The sequence below is a fragment of the Panthera leo genome, chromosome C1 (assembly GCF_018350215.1).
Source record: "Panthera leo isolate Ple1 chromosome C1, P.leo_Ple1_pat1.1, whole genome shotgun sequence".
Classification (NCBI taxonomy): domain Eukaryota; kingdom Metazoa; phylum Chordata; class Mammalia; order Carnivora; family Felidae; genus Panthera; species Panthera leo.
The window spans coordinates 171,407,278-171,424,778 of NC_056686.1; the positions used below are offsets into that span (position 1 = coordinate 171,407,278).

Sequence of the window (17,501 nt, forward strand, 5' to 3'; positions counted from 1 at the left end):
AGTAAATTTCCAAAGCCTCCTATTGTATGAGGAAATTAATCATTGCCATCCTGGGCCAATTCAATTTGACAAGCATTCATGAGTACTTACAATGCACGAGACACTTCTGATTCAGCACTTAAGAAAATGAACTGAATAGTTGGAAAATCAGTTGTAGACATAACACATACAGATTGCAAAGACTTTTATATTAGAACTAGAATGACTTTTTTGTCCACAAGGAGAAACTTGAGTTAATGGAATCTGAAGAATGAGAGGCCTTGGGGAAAGATATTGTTCAGATCTGATATGCCATTAAAAGATTAGATGCTTTTAAAGCTTCCATGAGAAATGTCCAAATGATACACATTCATGATAGTAATGGGAAAAGAAATTTTAAAAAGAGTCTTCCACAGGTTCACTCAGCATAATGCCATTGATTAAATAATGACTGGAAGGAAATTACACAATGAAGTGTGATACCATTCGCTTGAATATCTTAACTTCCTCTGAAGAAATATATTTGCTAATATTCTAATAGTACCTACTGCATTGTGTCTTCCAAGAGAGCCAAATTGATTCAGGAAATAGAGATAGTGATTGAGTTGTAATTCTTTGAGGGTATCACTTCTCTGTAAGATAGAAATCATACTTAGATTTTTCAAAAGCCATTGAAAATAGTTCTTGGTAGAAACTACTCTTGGCAATTCAAAAGAAATTTGAAACTGGAAACAGTAATAGTGGGTGATATATTAACTTACTAAGAAATATGAAACTAGAAAAAGAAGTATTAGAGTAATTCAAAACAGTAATGGATTTACTTATAGAAGGGAAACCACCTAACAAGGCAATTCTTCTTATTGTTCTAAATATATGTTACTTAGTACCACCTAAATCCAGCTTAAATGATGACACTGAAAGCATTGATCTTAGAATGTAAAAATTGGAAAGAATTTTAGATATCATCAGCATCTTCATCTGTAGAGACAAAGGTCTGAGTATATGAAGTGAATTATCCAGTCACACATCTACTAAGTGGGTATGTAAGTTAAGGTTATATTCAGCTGCAAGTAACAGAAAACTCAAATAAGCTGGATTTTTTTTTTCTTTTTTGTTCTCCAAAACTACATAGATAATCTGTCCAAGGATGATACAGTAATTCAATGATGCTATTAGGAAACAGGAATATTTATTTATTTGCTCTGCTGTCTTTAGCATCTAGATCTTCTCTGCCAAGCTGATAGCCTCAAAATTGAAAGATGGCCGCTGCCCATCTAAGACTCACAAGTACACAGGGGCAGGAAGCAGACAACATGGTTAAAAAAACAGAAAGGGGATTTTTCTTTTAATAAGACTTCCCTTTTTTAAATTATTTTTTAATGTTTATTTATTTTTTGAAGGAGAGAGAGACAGAGCGTGAGTAGGGAAGGGGCAGAGAGAGAGGGAGACACAGAATCCGAAGCAGGATCCAGGCTCATGAACTCCAAGATCATGACCTGAGCTGAAGTTGGATGCTTAACAGACAGAGGCACCTAGGTGCCCCAAGACTTTCCTTTAAAAAAAAAAAGTTTTTTCAGGGATATCCTCCTCAGATAAATTTGCTGACAATTCAGTTAGTGAAGACTGTGTCACATCACCATTCTTATTTACAAGGGAGGCTGGGATTTTACTATTTTGATGAGTACCTTTCTTAGCCTCCAAACTGGAATTCTGTTAATGAAGTAGAAAGATATATAATAGATAAAGTGAAGGCAATTTGCAAGGTTTACCACAGACATCACAGCTAGACTACCCATACTCTGGTGAAAAACTGTATTAATCAGAGAAACAGAACCATGTATGCATTTATATATGTAGAGGGAGAGATATATAGAAGAAAAAGATGATAGATAGATAGATAGATAGATAGATGATAGGTTGACAGATAGACAAAGAGAGATATTAAGAATTTGCTCACACAATTATGGGAGCTGACAAGTCCAAAATTGACAGGGCAAACTACTGGCCTGGAAAACCAGGAAAGAGTTCATGTTACAGTCTGTCTGGAGGTATAATTCTTTCATCTAGAGAGACTTCAGTCTTAGCCCTTAAGGCCTTCAACTGATTCAATGGGTTATGGAGGGCAATCTGCTTTACTATGATTTAATGAGTAAATCTGATTACTCATCTGAAACATTAATCTTACCCAAAAAGTTCTTTCCTGGTGATTTCAGAGATATTTGACCAAGTACTTCACTTTGACTAAATATTAACCAAATATTTGACCAAATATTATGGTTTAGCCAGGTTGACACATAGAGTTAACCATCACAAGTCCACTCCTAGTTGACTTGTCACTCATAGACATCACCTTAAACTATAGTTAATCTTCAAATAAAGATAATAACGGGTCATATGCTGCCTAACATGATACAATTATCCTGCATGCAACCAAAAACACACTAACTCCCCAGAAGAGGATGCAGAATGCTGGTTGATGTTCACTCTTCTCCTTGATTTTAATACTATGATGTATGGTGTAAATTTGATATATCTTATGTTATATAATAAAATGAATAAAGGAGCAAAGAAGGGTTATATGTATTCATAAATATTCATACTCATAACATATTCATATTCATAATAATGTGTAGAGGAACTATCCATCACAATTATAGCCTTCATTTCTGTGACTAGGCACATGGATATTGTTAGTACTTATAGCTGCCTTCTTCCACTACCTATTCCCTTTTCCCTCAGCAATCGCCTCTGCTGGTTGTGGTTCTTTCTCTAGTGAAGTGACCCAAACTTTCATTCCTGAAGGGTGAGGGCTATTAGTAATCCTGCGTGAATGGGGCTGTTGTAGATTTCCACTGACTCTAATCACAGGACATGGCAATTTTAAGTGACATCAAAAGGGATCTCCTATATTCCAGACATAATTTTCCTTACCCTCTTTGTGGGGTGGCAGTCTGTTTTCCCCTGGATCATAAGGATATATTTGCTAGTGGGTCACTAGAGGTAATATTGAGTGGTGCCATCCCTATTTCTACCACTTCATTTTTAACCTTTTAATATGGTTATGCAGGGAACAGTACCATATACAGGAACTTGATTCACAGCATATATAGCCACCTAGATAATATTGCCCCAGTGCCACAAGGTATTGCCATCCAGCTAGAGCTGTGACTGAGTATTCAATAGGCCGTTCTGCCACTCTATCAAACCAGCTACTTCAGGATGATGGGGAACACAATAAAATCAGAATTACATGAACATAGGCCCATTGTCACACTTTATTTGCTGTGAGGTGAGTTCCTTGATCAAAAACAATGCTGGGTGGAATACCATGATAGTGAATAAGGCATCTTATAAGTCTATGGCCTATAGTCTTGGCAGAAGCATCGCATGGAAGAATGAGAGGTCCATATCCAGAGTAAGCATGTATTCCAGGGAGAACAAAATACTGCCATTTTCATGAAGGAAGCTGTCCCAATTTGATCAATTGGCTTAAATTGATTAAATTGAACTGGCTGATCACTCCTGGGAATGGTGCCATATTGGGGGCTCTGTGTTTTTTATTTGTTTTGTTTCAACTTTTTATGTATTTAAAAAATTTTTAATGGAAATAAAGTTGACATACAATATTATATTAGTTTCAGGTATGAAAACAATGATTTGACATTATAAAATGATCATCATAAGTCTAGTTACCATCTGTCACCACAAAGTTATTACAATATTATTGATAATATTCCCTATGTAGTACTTTATATCCTCATGACTTATTTATTTTACAACTGAAAGTTTGTACCTCTTAATCTCCTTTATCTATTTTTTCCCATTATCTCATCCACCTCCCCTCTGGTAACAACCAGTCTGTACTCTGTATTAATGAGTGTGTTTCTGTTTTGTTTTCTTTGTCCATTTGTTTTGGCTCAGTACTGATTTGTTGCTGGCAGATTGGGCACTCAGCAATAGCTACAGAGAGTCATCCTTGAGGAAAAGGTTCCATGTTGCTGAGCCCATGCATAACAACCATCCCTGCCACCATGGCCATTCTGTTCCTGAGCTCATGGGACAGTGACAGGGGTGGCTGAGGAAAGAGACTATCTTGTATCCACAGAACAGGTTATCCTATCTAAATAATTATAAAAATCCTCTTCTGTTGAGATGACCCTTTGTAGAACATTCTTGTGGGACACAAACATCTTTTTTAGTCCATTCAGAGGAATTTAGCCACATATCTCTTCCCCAGACCTCCTTGTCACTAATTTTCTAATTATGTGCTTTCCAAGTTTCTAACCATCCAGCTAACCCATGGGCCACAACACATGAATCAGTGTATCTCTTCTGGCCATTTCTCCTCCCAACCAAAATGAATAACCAGATTCACTGCTCAAAACTCTCTCTTTTGGGAGGATTTCATCACTGCACTTCAGAGATGTCCCAGAGGAAAGCTGTAGTGTTGCTCTGTCCACTTTTGGATGGTGCCTGCATACAGTGCGGAACTGTCTGGAAACTGGGTCTGAGTTTTCTCCTCCTCTATCATCTGTCACTTGCCTAGTGTTGTGGATCCGATTATTCTTTATCCCGCCCTTTATAAACTTGCAGCTAAGGAATGTCAGCACTAACATGCAGCTAAGAGCAGTAATTGAAACAAAATAATCTGCAATTCACTGGTACTTTTACTCTGACTATTCTGTCTATGTGAAAAGAACAAAAATCTTTACTCAAATATCACCTTCTCAATGAGGAGACGCATCTTCTAGGGGAGAACACACCCTGAGTTGACCCCAGTGAGTCTTCCCTTGCATATGGATGAAAACTGTGATTTGTTTCTAACTGATAAAATGTGAAAAAAAAGTGATGTGATGTCACTCCATTAATTAAGCTGCTTTATATAGATTGTATGATATAAGATTCAATCTTAGCAGAATGGAGAGACTGCTGATGGTGAAGAAACTGCAATGTTGCATTGCTGCAATGTTGCAATGGCTTGTGCATGTGTTACAGGCAAGAAACTGCTGGCAGCTCCAGTTGCGGAGAGTGGCGCTGGCCATCTGCGAGTAGTCCTACCTCCACAAGGAAGTGAATTCTACCAACAGGTTCCGGAAGCTTGGGAGATGATTATTCCCAAGACAAGCTTGCAGCTGAGAATACAGCCTGCCCAACACTGGTTGAGTGAAGCATAGGCCTATGATAAATGTGTGCCATTTTAAGCTGTTACATTTATGGTCATTGTTAAACAGAAATAGCAAACTGGGGCACCTTGGTGGCTCAGTCAGTTAGGCATCTGACTTCAGCTCAGGTCATGATCCCATGGTCTGTGAGTTCGAGCCCCGCGTCGGGCTGTGTGCTGACAGCTAAGATCCTGGAGCCTGCTTCAGATTCTGTGTCTTCCTCTCTGCCCCTCCCCTACTCATGCTCTGTCTCTGTCTCAAAATTAAATAAAAACATTAAAAGTTTAAAAAGAAAGAAAGAAAGAAAGAAAGGAAGAAAGGAAGGAAGAAAGAAAGAAAGAGCAAACTAACCTAATAGAAAACCTGCTTTCATCACTGTATTTGATATCGGTATCCTCGCCCTCGCCACATACACTCTTGGTTGAACTTTCCTCCACCATGATCTTCATGCTCTACTAAAGCATAAGGCGAACTTATTTGATTGTTGTAATGTCTCTCTTTCTCAAGTATTGTGAAAACATCGAGAAACAAACAGGATTTCATTCTTCTGTGTCCCTATGTATAGACCATGCTTAGAATAACAGCTGACACATAACGTACACTCAATTAATAATTTCTGAGAGATAAATGGATATATGCACCTCAACCCAACCCAAAGAGTTAGACAGCTTGAAAAACATATAGCCAAGTAAATATAGGAGATAAATCATAGGTAATGTTCCAAAAAATCTGTTGCAGACTTTGAGTCTGGATGTCTCTCTTGTCTGCAAGAGAGCAGATGCAGAATTGAATACAAGAGAGGCTAACATCTGGGAGGAGACAAGAGCCCTGAGTAAGGGTCCTTTCTCCATGTTTATTAGGATCAGAAGGGTTACAAACATGATGGAATGCAGAAAGCGACAATGAAATAGTGATTATTAATTCATGTATGTGAGAAAAAAGGGGTTTTGAAGCTATGTGGTGTTAGGGGTTTGGGTCAATACAAAACAAAATCCTGATGCCAAAAACAGATGGCTGTTTACAGCAGGCACCAGGCTGTTTATCTTAACTTGCCTAGGGGATAAGACAGATAGAGCATGATGCTACCTCAGGGTCAACAAAGCAGCACCTTTCTTTTGCTGATTAGCTCTGGGCAATTTCACCCTGCTGCAGAGGTCTATTGCCCTGTTTGCCTGTTAACCTATTCTGGAAGCTTCCACCATATGAAAGCAGCTTTATGCTTTTGTAATATGCTGGGGTGCTTTTGCCCTGTTTACATAATCTTAGATGCTTTCATCCTGTGGCTTCCTATTCCTGTGCTTTTATTCTATGCTGGGGGTGTTTCGCCCTGTTTACTTAATCTCGGAAGCTTTGGTACTAAACCTTGTTAACCCATTGGTGCAAGCTCAAGGAATTTCCCCACAGAACTTATTCCCCACAGAAATCCTGATTCCAGTCCTGGTTCTACTTTCATGTGATTTCATGTGATTCTGGACCAGTTTCTAAACTCTGCTTAGCTTCAGTTTTGTCTTCTCTAAATATGGATCATAATGGTAGCCTTGTTTGCATATATGTTTATTTTCAGAACTAAACAAAGTAACATATACAGTATTGCTTAATAAATTTTAAGGAACAATATTAATTCTAAATGAAATATAGGTGGCTAATATGTATACAAAAATATTCTAGCATTCTTAATAAAAGAATTACAGGCAAAACATTAATGATATATCACATAGTGCCTATTAATTAAACAAATTAAGAATGATGCTACCCAGTATTAGATATGATATATACTCTCATATACTGTTGGGAGGAATACAAATATGGTTTAAAGTTAAGAATAGCAGTTTGGAAAACCTCAAAAAGGGCAAATACATATCTTTTATTCCAGCAGTTTTGTTTGTGTGGGAACGTATCTTTTGGATATAATTAGACAAATGTACAAAATATGAGAATATTCATGAAAGTTTGGTTTGCAATTATAAAACAGTTTAATTTACCTAAATGCTAAGCACAAACTGATGAGTTATCTAAATGGTTATCTCTCTCCCCCTCTCTCTTTCTCTATCAAGCTTTCTCACATTGTTTAAGGCTTTGCCAGTCTCTGAAAACATCATCACTAAGTTGAGACCAGGATCATCATAACTTTCCCAACCATCCAACTACATGAGTTTCCTGTGACCATATCTGAGGATCAATGACCTATGTCATTGTGACATTTTGGTTCTTAATAGACTAATAGAAGTAAAACAGTGAAAGGTAGAGTAGACCCTCTGAGACAGTATAACCAAATGATGTTGATTCTTTTTGTTTTTCCATTGTCTACTTGTATATTTCCAAAATATAAATTGAATAATATGCCATTATATACTGTAATTTGTTTTGTAATACTGTAGCTAGACCATATCTTCCCACAAATTCTTTTTAACATTCTTCTAATTTTCTAATTCTTGCTGACTGTCAACCCTATCTTGACATTTAACACTAAGAATTTGTTTTGAATGACTGCCAATAAATTGTTCAGAAAGCTTTTGAAATAGCATTGATATTTCCATAAGTCTCCCAGGTATTATCTTGTATATTTCTTTGTGTGGAACTTGAACTTAAATTTTCTTTTCATTTGGCATTCTCAAAAGAATTTACTTGGTTTCTATTATTTACCTTTCAAAATTATTCTACTAGATATAAAATATGATGTAGGACTTCATTTTTGCTGCAGAAAAATACAAGAAAGGATATAACGGCTTAAATTCCAGTTTAACTAACCAAAGTATTTGGCCAGGCCTATAAGCTCTGCAGCTAAACAGACCACCAATATTAGTCAAGCTCGTTTACCTTATCAAGCTCCTGATACCTTGATATCAGGAAGTGTGTCACTGTGAGAATTATGTGTACATGGAGACTGACATCAGTAGGAACACTTGAATGTAGCGTGGTGCTTCTTAACAACCTCTACAAGATTAAAGCAACATTTACATTGTAAATATACACAGTTCTCTAAATGCACATCTGAAGTCTGATTCCAGCCATGTCAATCACTCAGTTATTCACAGAAAATATAACAGTACTGGCATTTGATAATTGATGGACTCCTTGATATTTAACTACGTCAATGGAAACAAGTTAATTCAAATCATAATGGCTAATTTGAAACAGTATAGTGAAATTCTTGACATTTCATATACTTGCTTTAGAAGAGCTTTGTTTTTTGTTAGAAGCACTGTACTTTTAGCTTACTATTATATATATATATACACACATATATATAATGTGTATAATAGAAATTAATTTATATCCTAAAGATTTTGTTAAAAATGGTCAAGTCTAACTTTCTTGTTTGTTGTCTCTAGTTTCCCAAGGGATATGGTAGGACATAAAATTAGCTCTATTTGTTAAAATACCATTATTTATAAATAAGAATTAAAAAATTATTTGAACATTAGTTCTTACATTGGTATTTCAACATTTTTTTGCTTTCTTTGGCACTTTGATTCTTTTAAATGTTTATTTTAGAGAACTTGACTTTTATTTTCTTTCAAATTCTCTGTTAGCATCCACCTCCTAGCACCCAAACCCTCTTGATTGAATGCCTCTTTCTTACAATGGCAGGTAGTATTTTCAGTAAAGGTAATGCATATCCTTTTAGGCCACTCAATTCTGCACATTGAGTAAGTCACCAATTCGACTTTTTCCTCCCTACTGCAACTGCCTTAGGAAAGACTCTTAATTATTTCTTACCTAGACCATTGTAATATCCTACTTACACATGTCTTTCTCTTTAATCTTGTTCCATGGCAAAATCTCATGCATACTGATGCCAAATGATTCTTGAAAAAACGAAAATTCCATTGTAACACTGCATTGTTTAAAATCCTTCAGTGTTTCCTCCAATCACATTTCACAATATGATAGGCAGGTTTGGTTTGGTTAGACCTTGTAATTCATCAATTTTCATCATTTCCACACATACAATCTGCTCTAACCGTACTTGTCTCTACCTGCATTTCATTTTTAGAATATGCATGCTCCTATTTCTACATTTACACAAAACTTTCCTGAAATATTCTCTTACCTCCAACATCTATCCTTTCTTCTTCATGCTTTTTAATATCCTTGAAGACCCAAATCAGATGTCACTTTTCTCAGGTAACCTTCTTGGGATTTTTTGGGCACCCCTGTTCCGTCTTTATATTGCACAATAAAATAACTCAACCAATAACTGCTGTTATCTTTTCCTATCTGTGTTCTTTTTTCTGCAAAATCCAAATACACATACACTCAAATACACTTACCCACACAGTTACAGACATACAGACATAAACCAGAGAAAGGTAAAAACATTTTCTTTAATCTTTTTTAAAAACCCCAGACTTTAAACAGAATGGCTGTTTTTACTGCTCAATAATTGTCTATTGATTAAGTCTTGATATGACTTCAAAGTTTTAGGAAATAGAGATGTCCAAGAATATAAATACCTAACACTTAGAGCTAAAACTTCCTTGGCCTATTATACTCTAATTCTAGATCTTTTTTTATGATCAATAATAATGTAATGCATATTATAAAAATGTAGCTACTTTTAATAGTCACACCAAAACAATGATATCTAAGTTTTCTTTTCTTTAAAATACTTGTATAATTTAGATGTTTATGACATGATCTACCTTTTATCTAAATTTAACTCTAACTAGTTTTCTTCACAGATATGTCAGTCAAAGAAGCATTCTCAAAAATATCATCTACATTATTTCAAAAGAATTATTCTGGAATAATCTTATATATATGTATATATACATACCTCATATAAATCTCATCAGTTAAAATAGTAGAGACTATCTGAAGCTTAAGCTATCATACCATGTAGGTGAAATTAAGTAGGCATAATGCAAGATCATTTGGGATCCAACATTATTTCATCAGTATGACTAACTTTTTTTGAGGTGGAAAAATTCTTACTTTGGAGAATCTGATTCACATATAAATTAACAAATATTTATTGAGCAGGTATTGTATATACCAAGCATTGTTCCAAGCCCCTGGAATATGTCAATGTACATGTATAAGGCATTTATTAAGATTTTATTCAATCACTTAATAAAAATGTGATTCGTGTATATTTTATTCCCGTAGTGTCCTGCTGGAAGACTCTGACATATCACAATGCATAACACCATGAGCATTCATAAGAAAAAATAGTACTTTATAAAAATTTAAGTGTATTTATTGAGAGAGAGAGAGAGAGAGAGAGAGAGAGAGAGAATCCCAAGCAGCCTCCCCACAGCATGGAGCCCGATGCAGGACTTGAATGCAGGAACCATGAGATCATGACCTGAGCCGAAGTCAGACACTTAACCAACTGAGCCACCCAGGTGCCCCAGAAAAAATAGTAATTTAATTATTTTTTAAAAATGTTTATTTATTTATTTTTGAGAGAGAGAGAGCAGGGGAGGGGCAGAGAGAGAGAGGGAGATAGAGAATCCCAGTCAGGTTCTGTGCTGTCAGCGCAGTGCCTGACATGGAGCTCTAACTCACAAACCATGAGGTCATAACCTGAGCTGAAATCAAGAGCTGGATGCTTACCCAATTGAGCCACCCAGGCGCCCCAGTACTTTAATTATTTTTAATAACCATACACTGTCTCTGTGGAAGACTATAGTGAAAATATTTGGGGCAAAGGACCACTTTGGTGTCTCTTAAATCATGCCACATACATGGCTATTTATTGATTCTATTCAAGTTGACATGCTTTTCCTGGCCAAAACTTTTCAATCCAAAAACTGACCCCCTTTAATACAGATGAAAATATGCCCGATGTAAAAAGAATTTCGAAAAGAGCACTATTTATTTTCTTCCCAAATCTTGAATTATTTGGGAAATAGGCCTGATATTTGAGGGGAGGGATTGTTTTAAAGCATATTAGTAGAGATTATTTGCCTTATGGATTAACATAAAACATTTATTCTTAGAAAATATGGAAAGGACCACATACTTTTCTAATATATAGCACATCAAAATGATGATACTTATTATATATAACTGAAATATACAATCTAGCTAAATTTGTTTGAAAATTAGGAGTTTACAAGACTCTAGTACTTGATGTGAATTAGGCACAGAATTAGGCACTTTAACAGAAAATAGTAAGCAAAAATGAAAATTTTCAATTCCAATTTATATAAGGCTTAGGTATATCTTTGATATAATGTAATATGCTTTGGTATTTTCACAAGCCAAAGACACAAAAAATATTTTTGCTAGAAATGAGTTGTCACAAATGTCTTTTCCTTAGATGAGGTAAAAGATAATGTACTGGAAAATTCCAACAGTAACAATAGTAACTTTAACATTGCCATAGAGCCAAATACTATTAATCATTTCCATATTTCTTAATAGAGGCTCAAAGAACTGAAACAAAGGGAATTTGCTCGAAATGTAGCATCTAAATCCAGGAAAGATGAAAGAAAACAGGAAAAGGCACTCCAACGCCTGCACAAGCTGGCCGAGCTAAGAAAGGAAACTGTGTGGTGAGTGTGCAATAAAAGCTTAACTTTTCTTAAAACATGATGACCAAAGGAAAAAAAAAAGACATAGAAATAAAGGGCGCAAATCTATTTATTTCTGTACCCAGAATAAGGCACTCACATTTTCATGGCTTTCTGTGGGCTGTAAACAGTAACTTGAATTTGAATTTTATGCAAACACCTGTTTAATATACATTTCAATAAAAAGGCAACATTCCTATAACTTTAGTTTTCAAGAAAATTAATTTCACATTGCTCTGCTATTTACACTTAGTTGAAACCTCTTCTGTTTCTTGGTGGAAATTCAAAATATTTGACTGAAGAAGAGAACAAAGCACCATCTCATGACCTTTATTATAAAAGGAGTTTTAAGAGAAAATTATTTATAATTGAAAATTTGGAGGATTTTATTTGAAAGTATCTTTTATTTAAAAAAAATAAAGATCATGAAGGCCCTGTGAACTGCAGAGGCAGGTCAAAATTAGTTTCATTGTGAATAAACAGTAATAACTGTTAGAAGTTCAAAGCTCTTACACTTTGACCTGCTTCTCCAGTGTGTAGTTATAATGTTATAATTCAGAATTTACAATACAGGACAGGGAACTGTCATAAAAAAAAGACAACTTTTTAGAGTGATCTCTCCCTCCACCCCAAAACAAATAGGCCCCTCTTTTTTTGTTTAAAACAAAACTATTTCATAGCAAATCTATTTTATGCTGAATATAGTGTTGGGGAATATATTGGTATATCATAACATTCTTTGGAATGTCAAATTTGAAAAACTCAAAATTTAATGTATTTTTAATCCTCTAGGGAACTGTCAAAGACCAATATAACTGCCATTCAGTCATACCAACAGATATTTTTGCTCTGTGTGGCAGTAAGTGAAAAATTATAGAACTTCAAGTTAATGTTATAGAGAACCATAGGGCCCATGCAATTAAATGTCCTAGAAGTAGCATTTGCAAATGTAAATTCTGAAACATTTAGAGAACTAGAGTTATGTATAAAAAAAAGAGCAAAACTTCTTATCTAAATTACTTTCCTCAGTAATAGTACTTATTTCGCATTACACACACACACACACACACACACACACACACACACACACTTTTCCTATTAATTTGAGGCCTCTAAAGATGTGCAGTGAAACAATCCATTGTGTTACAGATTCAATAAAGAAAACATTCAACTAAAAATATTGGGGGACACTTATAACTTCTAAGAAACTAAATTTAATAGAATGGAAAATTCTGCACAGCATGACTCTCTTTGGGTAAAGATGATATTTAGGTAACTCCTTGTTTATATGCCACACAGTACAGTTCTTTTATGAAAAACTCACTATTTATGGTGTCCTGCAATGCCAAATAAATAGAAATTGCATCTTAACTAAATAGTCTTTTGTCCTACACTTACTATTATATTATATTATTTACAACTTCAGGGTAATTTTTTTAAATATTCAGAATAGCAATTCTAAATAAAATTCTAAAGCCAGTATTATCTCAGTTAATTTTGCATGGCAGGACTCTACTTGGCCTGGTGTAGACTCTTAGTGAACATTGATTGAATTGAATTGTTGAACCGAATTCCCAGCCCTTCTGAAGTTATAATTTTTTAAAGCTGTCTTCATATTCTCCATGTAGTATTAACGATGTTAAGTATTTGTAAATTTAGATAACTTTAGAGATTCTACAATATTCCAAAATATCACTGAAGAGGCCATGGGGATAAAGAACCTTGGTCAGGAAGCACTGGTTGAGAATATAGGAATGTCCTTGACATTGCTGTTAATAGTTATAGAAATAACTTCGAGACAGCTTCTCCAAGTTATCCCAAACAATAACCAGTAACTAAATGCAACTGTAGCACTATGAAAGAGAACCTTACCAAATGAAAGTAATTCTCCTATACAGATCTTAAAATTTGAAAAAGAAATCTTATAATGATGTGTCTGAAATGCGGTGTTTGAATATTTTTCCTCAGAAGTGTCCTATCTAATATGTACTTTTCTGTTTCTAGTGCTCCTGGAAGTGGCCCCATGTTCAAGTCAACAACTGTTACTGTGAAAGAAAATTGTAATGAAATTTCCCAAAGAGTTGCTGTGGATTCAGTTAATAACCAGGAAGATTTCAAATATACTTTGATTCATAGTGAAGAGAATACTAAAGATGTTACCACTGTTGCTGAAGATCCAGAAAGTGCAAATAATTATACAGCAAAAAATAGCCAACTTGGGGATCAAGCCCAAGGAATTCACAGACACAAAATTGGCTTTTCTTTTGCATTTCCAAAGAAAGCAGCAGTGAAGCTGGAGTCCTCAGCTGCAGCCTTCTCTGAATACAATGATGATGCCTCTGTGGAAAAAGGATTTAGCAGAAAAAGTAGATTTGTCCCTGGTACTTGTCATCTTCAACTATCTTCACCAACAGATGTGCTTTTGAGTTCTGAGGAGAAAGCTAACTCTTTTCATCCACCAGAAGGAATGTGCACTGAGAAAGAAACTGCTCAAACTCAAGAGATGAAAGAAGTTTCTAGTGAAAAAGATACATTTTTATTACCTTCATTTTGCCAGTTTCAACTCCCTTTATCTTCTGATGCAGATAATTGCCAAAATTCAATCCCATTAGCAGATCAAATACCACTGGGCGATGTTATTATTAATGAAGGCATACCTATGAGTGATAACAGTTCCAAATTGTTAGGAAATAAATCCACAGTTCTTGATATAGCTAATGAATGCATATCTTTGCAAGCTATCACAGAGGAAAATGTTAAGGACCATGATACATCTATAGTTGAAGCTGACAATAAAAATTATGGTCCTGAGATGTTGGCCCCTTCAAATTCTGAAGAGGAAAATATAACCTTCCATAAAAAAAAAGATTTATATAAAAGACCATGTGAGCCATTTGTACCCGTACTTAACAAAGATGGAACCACAATTCTTCAGTGGCCATCAGAAATGCTGATTTATACATCGACTCAACCATCAATTTCCTATAGCTGTAACCCTCTCTGTTTTGACTTCAAGTCCACTAAATTAAACAACAATCTAGATAAGAATAAGCTGCCCTTAAATGGTCTTTCTTCTCAGCAGAAGGGAGAAGACATTTGCAAGAGACCAGTTTCAGAATGCAAGGACACACCTATTGTAGGACTCACTGATTATGACACTGGAGGCAGCAGAAATCAATGCACCCAGGTCATTCCTCTTTTGGTTGGTGGTACTCTTTCCAATACCTGTAACTCTGGAAAAAATGGGAATATGGGTCAGAGGTATAAAAATATTTCCTGTAGGATCAGAAACACAAAAAAATACAATTTTACTAAATGTCAAATGAAACAGGGCACTCTAGATGAGAAATATCACAAAATAAGATTGAAAGATACTCATGAACACTGGTTCCATAAAAGTAGAAGGAAGAAAAGAAGAAAAAAGTTATGTCAGCACCATCATGGGGAGAAAACCAAAGAGTCGGAAATTCACTTCCAAATGGAAACGGAAAACAGTTACACTGATATAACTAGGAAGAATCTACTGGAAACAATTTCAGAAAAGCAGTATTTAGCTGCAGGGCAATTATTAGACTCACAACAATTACCTGATAAAAGGCCCAAACCATCATCCATATACTTAAGTGAAAATGAAGAAATGTGTAAAGCTCAAAACACTGAAAATGATAGCAATGACGCTACGAGTTCTAAAAACCACTGTACAAAGAGCTCAGTTGTTTTCAGTGAACAATCCAATCCAACAGTGATACAGTCTGGAAAACATAATTTAACTTACTCCAGAACTTACTGTAGTTGGAAAGCCAAAATATCCGGCTGTAGTCAGGATCACAGATACCTAGTTCTTCAAAACGACATGAGCTGCCTGAGCCAGAACCAGGCTGTTAAAAGAGGTTATAATTCTCTCATTAATGAATCAGAAAGATTCCATCGAAAACGTAGACAACATTCATATTCTTATTCTTCGGATGAAAGTTTAAATCGACAGAATTATTTACCAGAAGAATTCTTGAGGCCCCCACGTGCTTCCGCTCCCTGCAAGCCTAAAAGGAAACGGAGGAGAAAAAGAAGCAGATTCCACATCGGGTTTGAAGCTTTGGAACTCAAAGAGAACACAGATCATCCCAAGAAGGGCAATTCTTCCTTATGTCACCAGGAGGAGTTAGTAAGTGAAGACAAAACAGGGGACGTAAAACCACAAGAAGTTGCGAATGCTGAGAAGAACTCAGAGGAAGCAGAGGGAGAAGAAAACCAGGCGACTTTGCCCCTGGGCGGTCCCCTTCCTCCTGAAGCCGGTGGTGAGGCTGCGCAATCAGTGCTGGAGACACCTTCTGGGGACTCGAGGGACATCTCCCACCCACGCGCCACCTCTGTCTACCACGTAGCCAGTGCCGCAACAAAAGAAGTTGGCAATACCTTGCTGCAACAGAAAGAAAGAGGTGAGGGTATAAATATTCATGAAAAGCAAATTCCTTTCAAGGTGCCTAATACCGACAGGAACTTCAGACAGTCGCAACCGAAATCGTACCTCTGCCATTACGAACTGGCAGAGGCCCTTCCACAAGGAAAGGTGAACGAGGCCTCGACCGAGTGGCTGCGTTTCAATTCGGGAATCCTTAACACACAGCCACCATTACCGTTCAAGGAAGCACATGTCAGCGGTCACACCTTCGTAACGACGGAGCAAATCCTGGCTCCATTAGCTCTGCCGGATCAGGCGCTGCTGATCCCCATAGAAAACCACGATAAATTCAGAAATCTGCCTTGTGAGGTCTACCAGCACATCCTCCCGCCCAACATGCTGGCCAACAAGGTCAAGTTTACTTTTGCTCCGGCCGCCCTCCCCCCGCCCAGCCCGCCTCTGCAGCCTCTGCAGCCTCTGCCTCTGCAGCAGCCCTTCTGTTCTACCTCTGTAACCACTCTGCACCACGCGGTTCTGCAGCAGCACGCGGCCGCCGCCGCGGCCGCCGCCGCCGCCGCGGCCGCAGGAACCTTCAAAGTGCTTCAGCCCCACCAACAGTTTCTTTCCCACGCCCCAGCTCTCACCAGAACAGCGTTACCTCAGATCTCAGTGGGACCGGTCGGACCAAGGCTTTGTCCTGGGAACCAGCCAACTTTTGTGGCTCCTCCCCAGATGCCAATCATTCCAGCTTCCGTTCTTCATCCTAGCCACCTGGCTTTCCCACCTTTACCCCATGCCCTCTTCCCTTCACTGCTTGCCCCACACCCTACTGTTATCCCACTGCAACCCCTGTTCTAGTCCTCGCCATGAAAGGGAGAGAAAATGTTCACGTGAAACCTATTGCAATCTGCGTCAACGCTCATCTAAGTGGATAATTGCCTATTGAAATGGTGGAAATAAACTAGCCAAACTATGGCCTCGTTGATAGGAAATCATTTACTGTAAGTGTAATGATGCAAATAAATTATTAAGTTTCTGATATATAATATTATTAAGGCACTGAATAGTTTGAAAACCAATACAATATACGCTGTACATTAAAATGGTGTCTTAAGAGTATGTATAATGTACATAAGATATATTTATAGTACTGTAATTTATGTTGTAAAGTATGCTCCTTGGTTTTTTTTAAATCTTTGTGTATTTGCACCTATTTAATGTTTAGACAAAGCTGATGGCACTACGTTTTGTACCATGTTCCTTGAAACTGTAAATTCAGTGAAATATATCTCTTGCAATAAATTTTTGTTAAGTATTTAAGTAACTCAAACTTTGTTTTAGTTCGTTTTCGCTGTTTTGGGAATGTACAGTAACAGTAGGTTTTGGATTTACATTGTTTCTTCTGTCCATTGGCATCTCTGAACCTCAGAGGCTCAA

General features: G+C 36.6%; 1 protein-coding gene across 1 annotated transcript in view; it reads left to right on the forward strand.

Annotated features, from left to right (window-relative positions):
* The window catches only part of ZNF804A (zinc finger protein 804A), a 285,254-nt gene extending 268,105 nt beyond the window's left edge, over positions 1-17,149 (forward strand). Inside the window, exons 3-4 of the mRNA XM_042952864.1 lie at positions 11,517-11,647; positions 13,670-17,149. Coding sequence (XP_042808798.1) covers positions 11,517-11,647; positions 13,670-16,922 — 3,384 coding nt within the window. The 3' untranslated portion in view covers positions 16,923-17,149. The remainder of the gene's footprint in view (positions 1-11,516; positions 11,648-13,669) is intronic.
* The last annotated feature ends 352 nt before the right edge of the window (positions 17,150-17,501 follow it).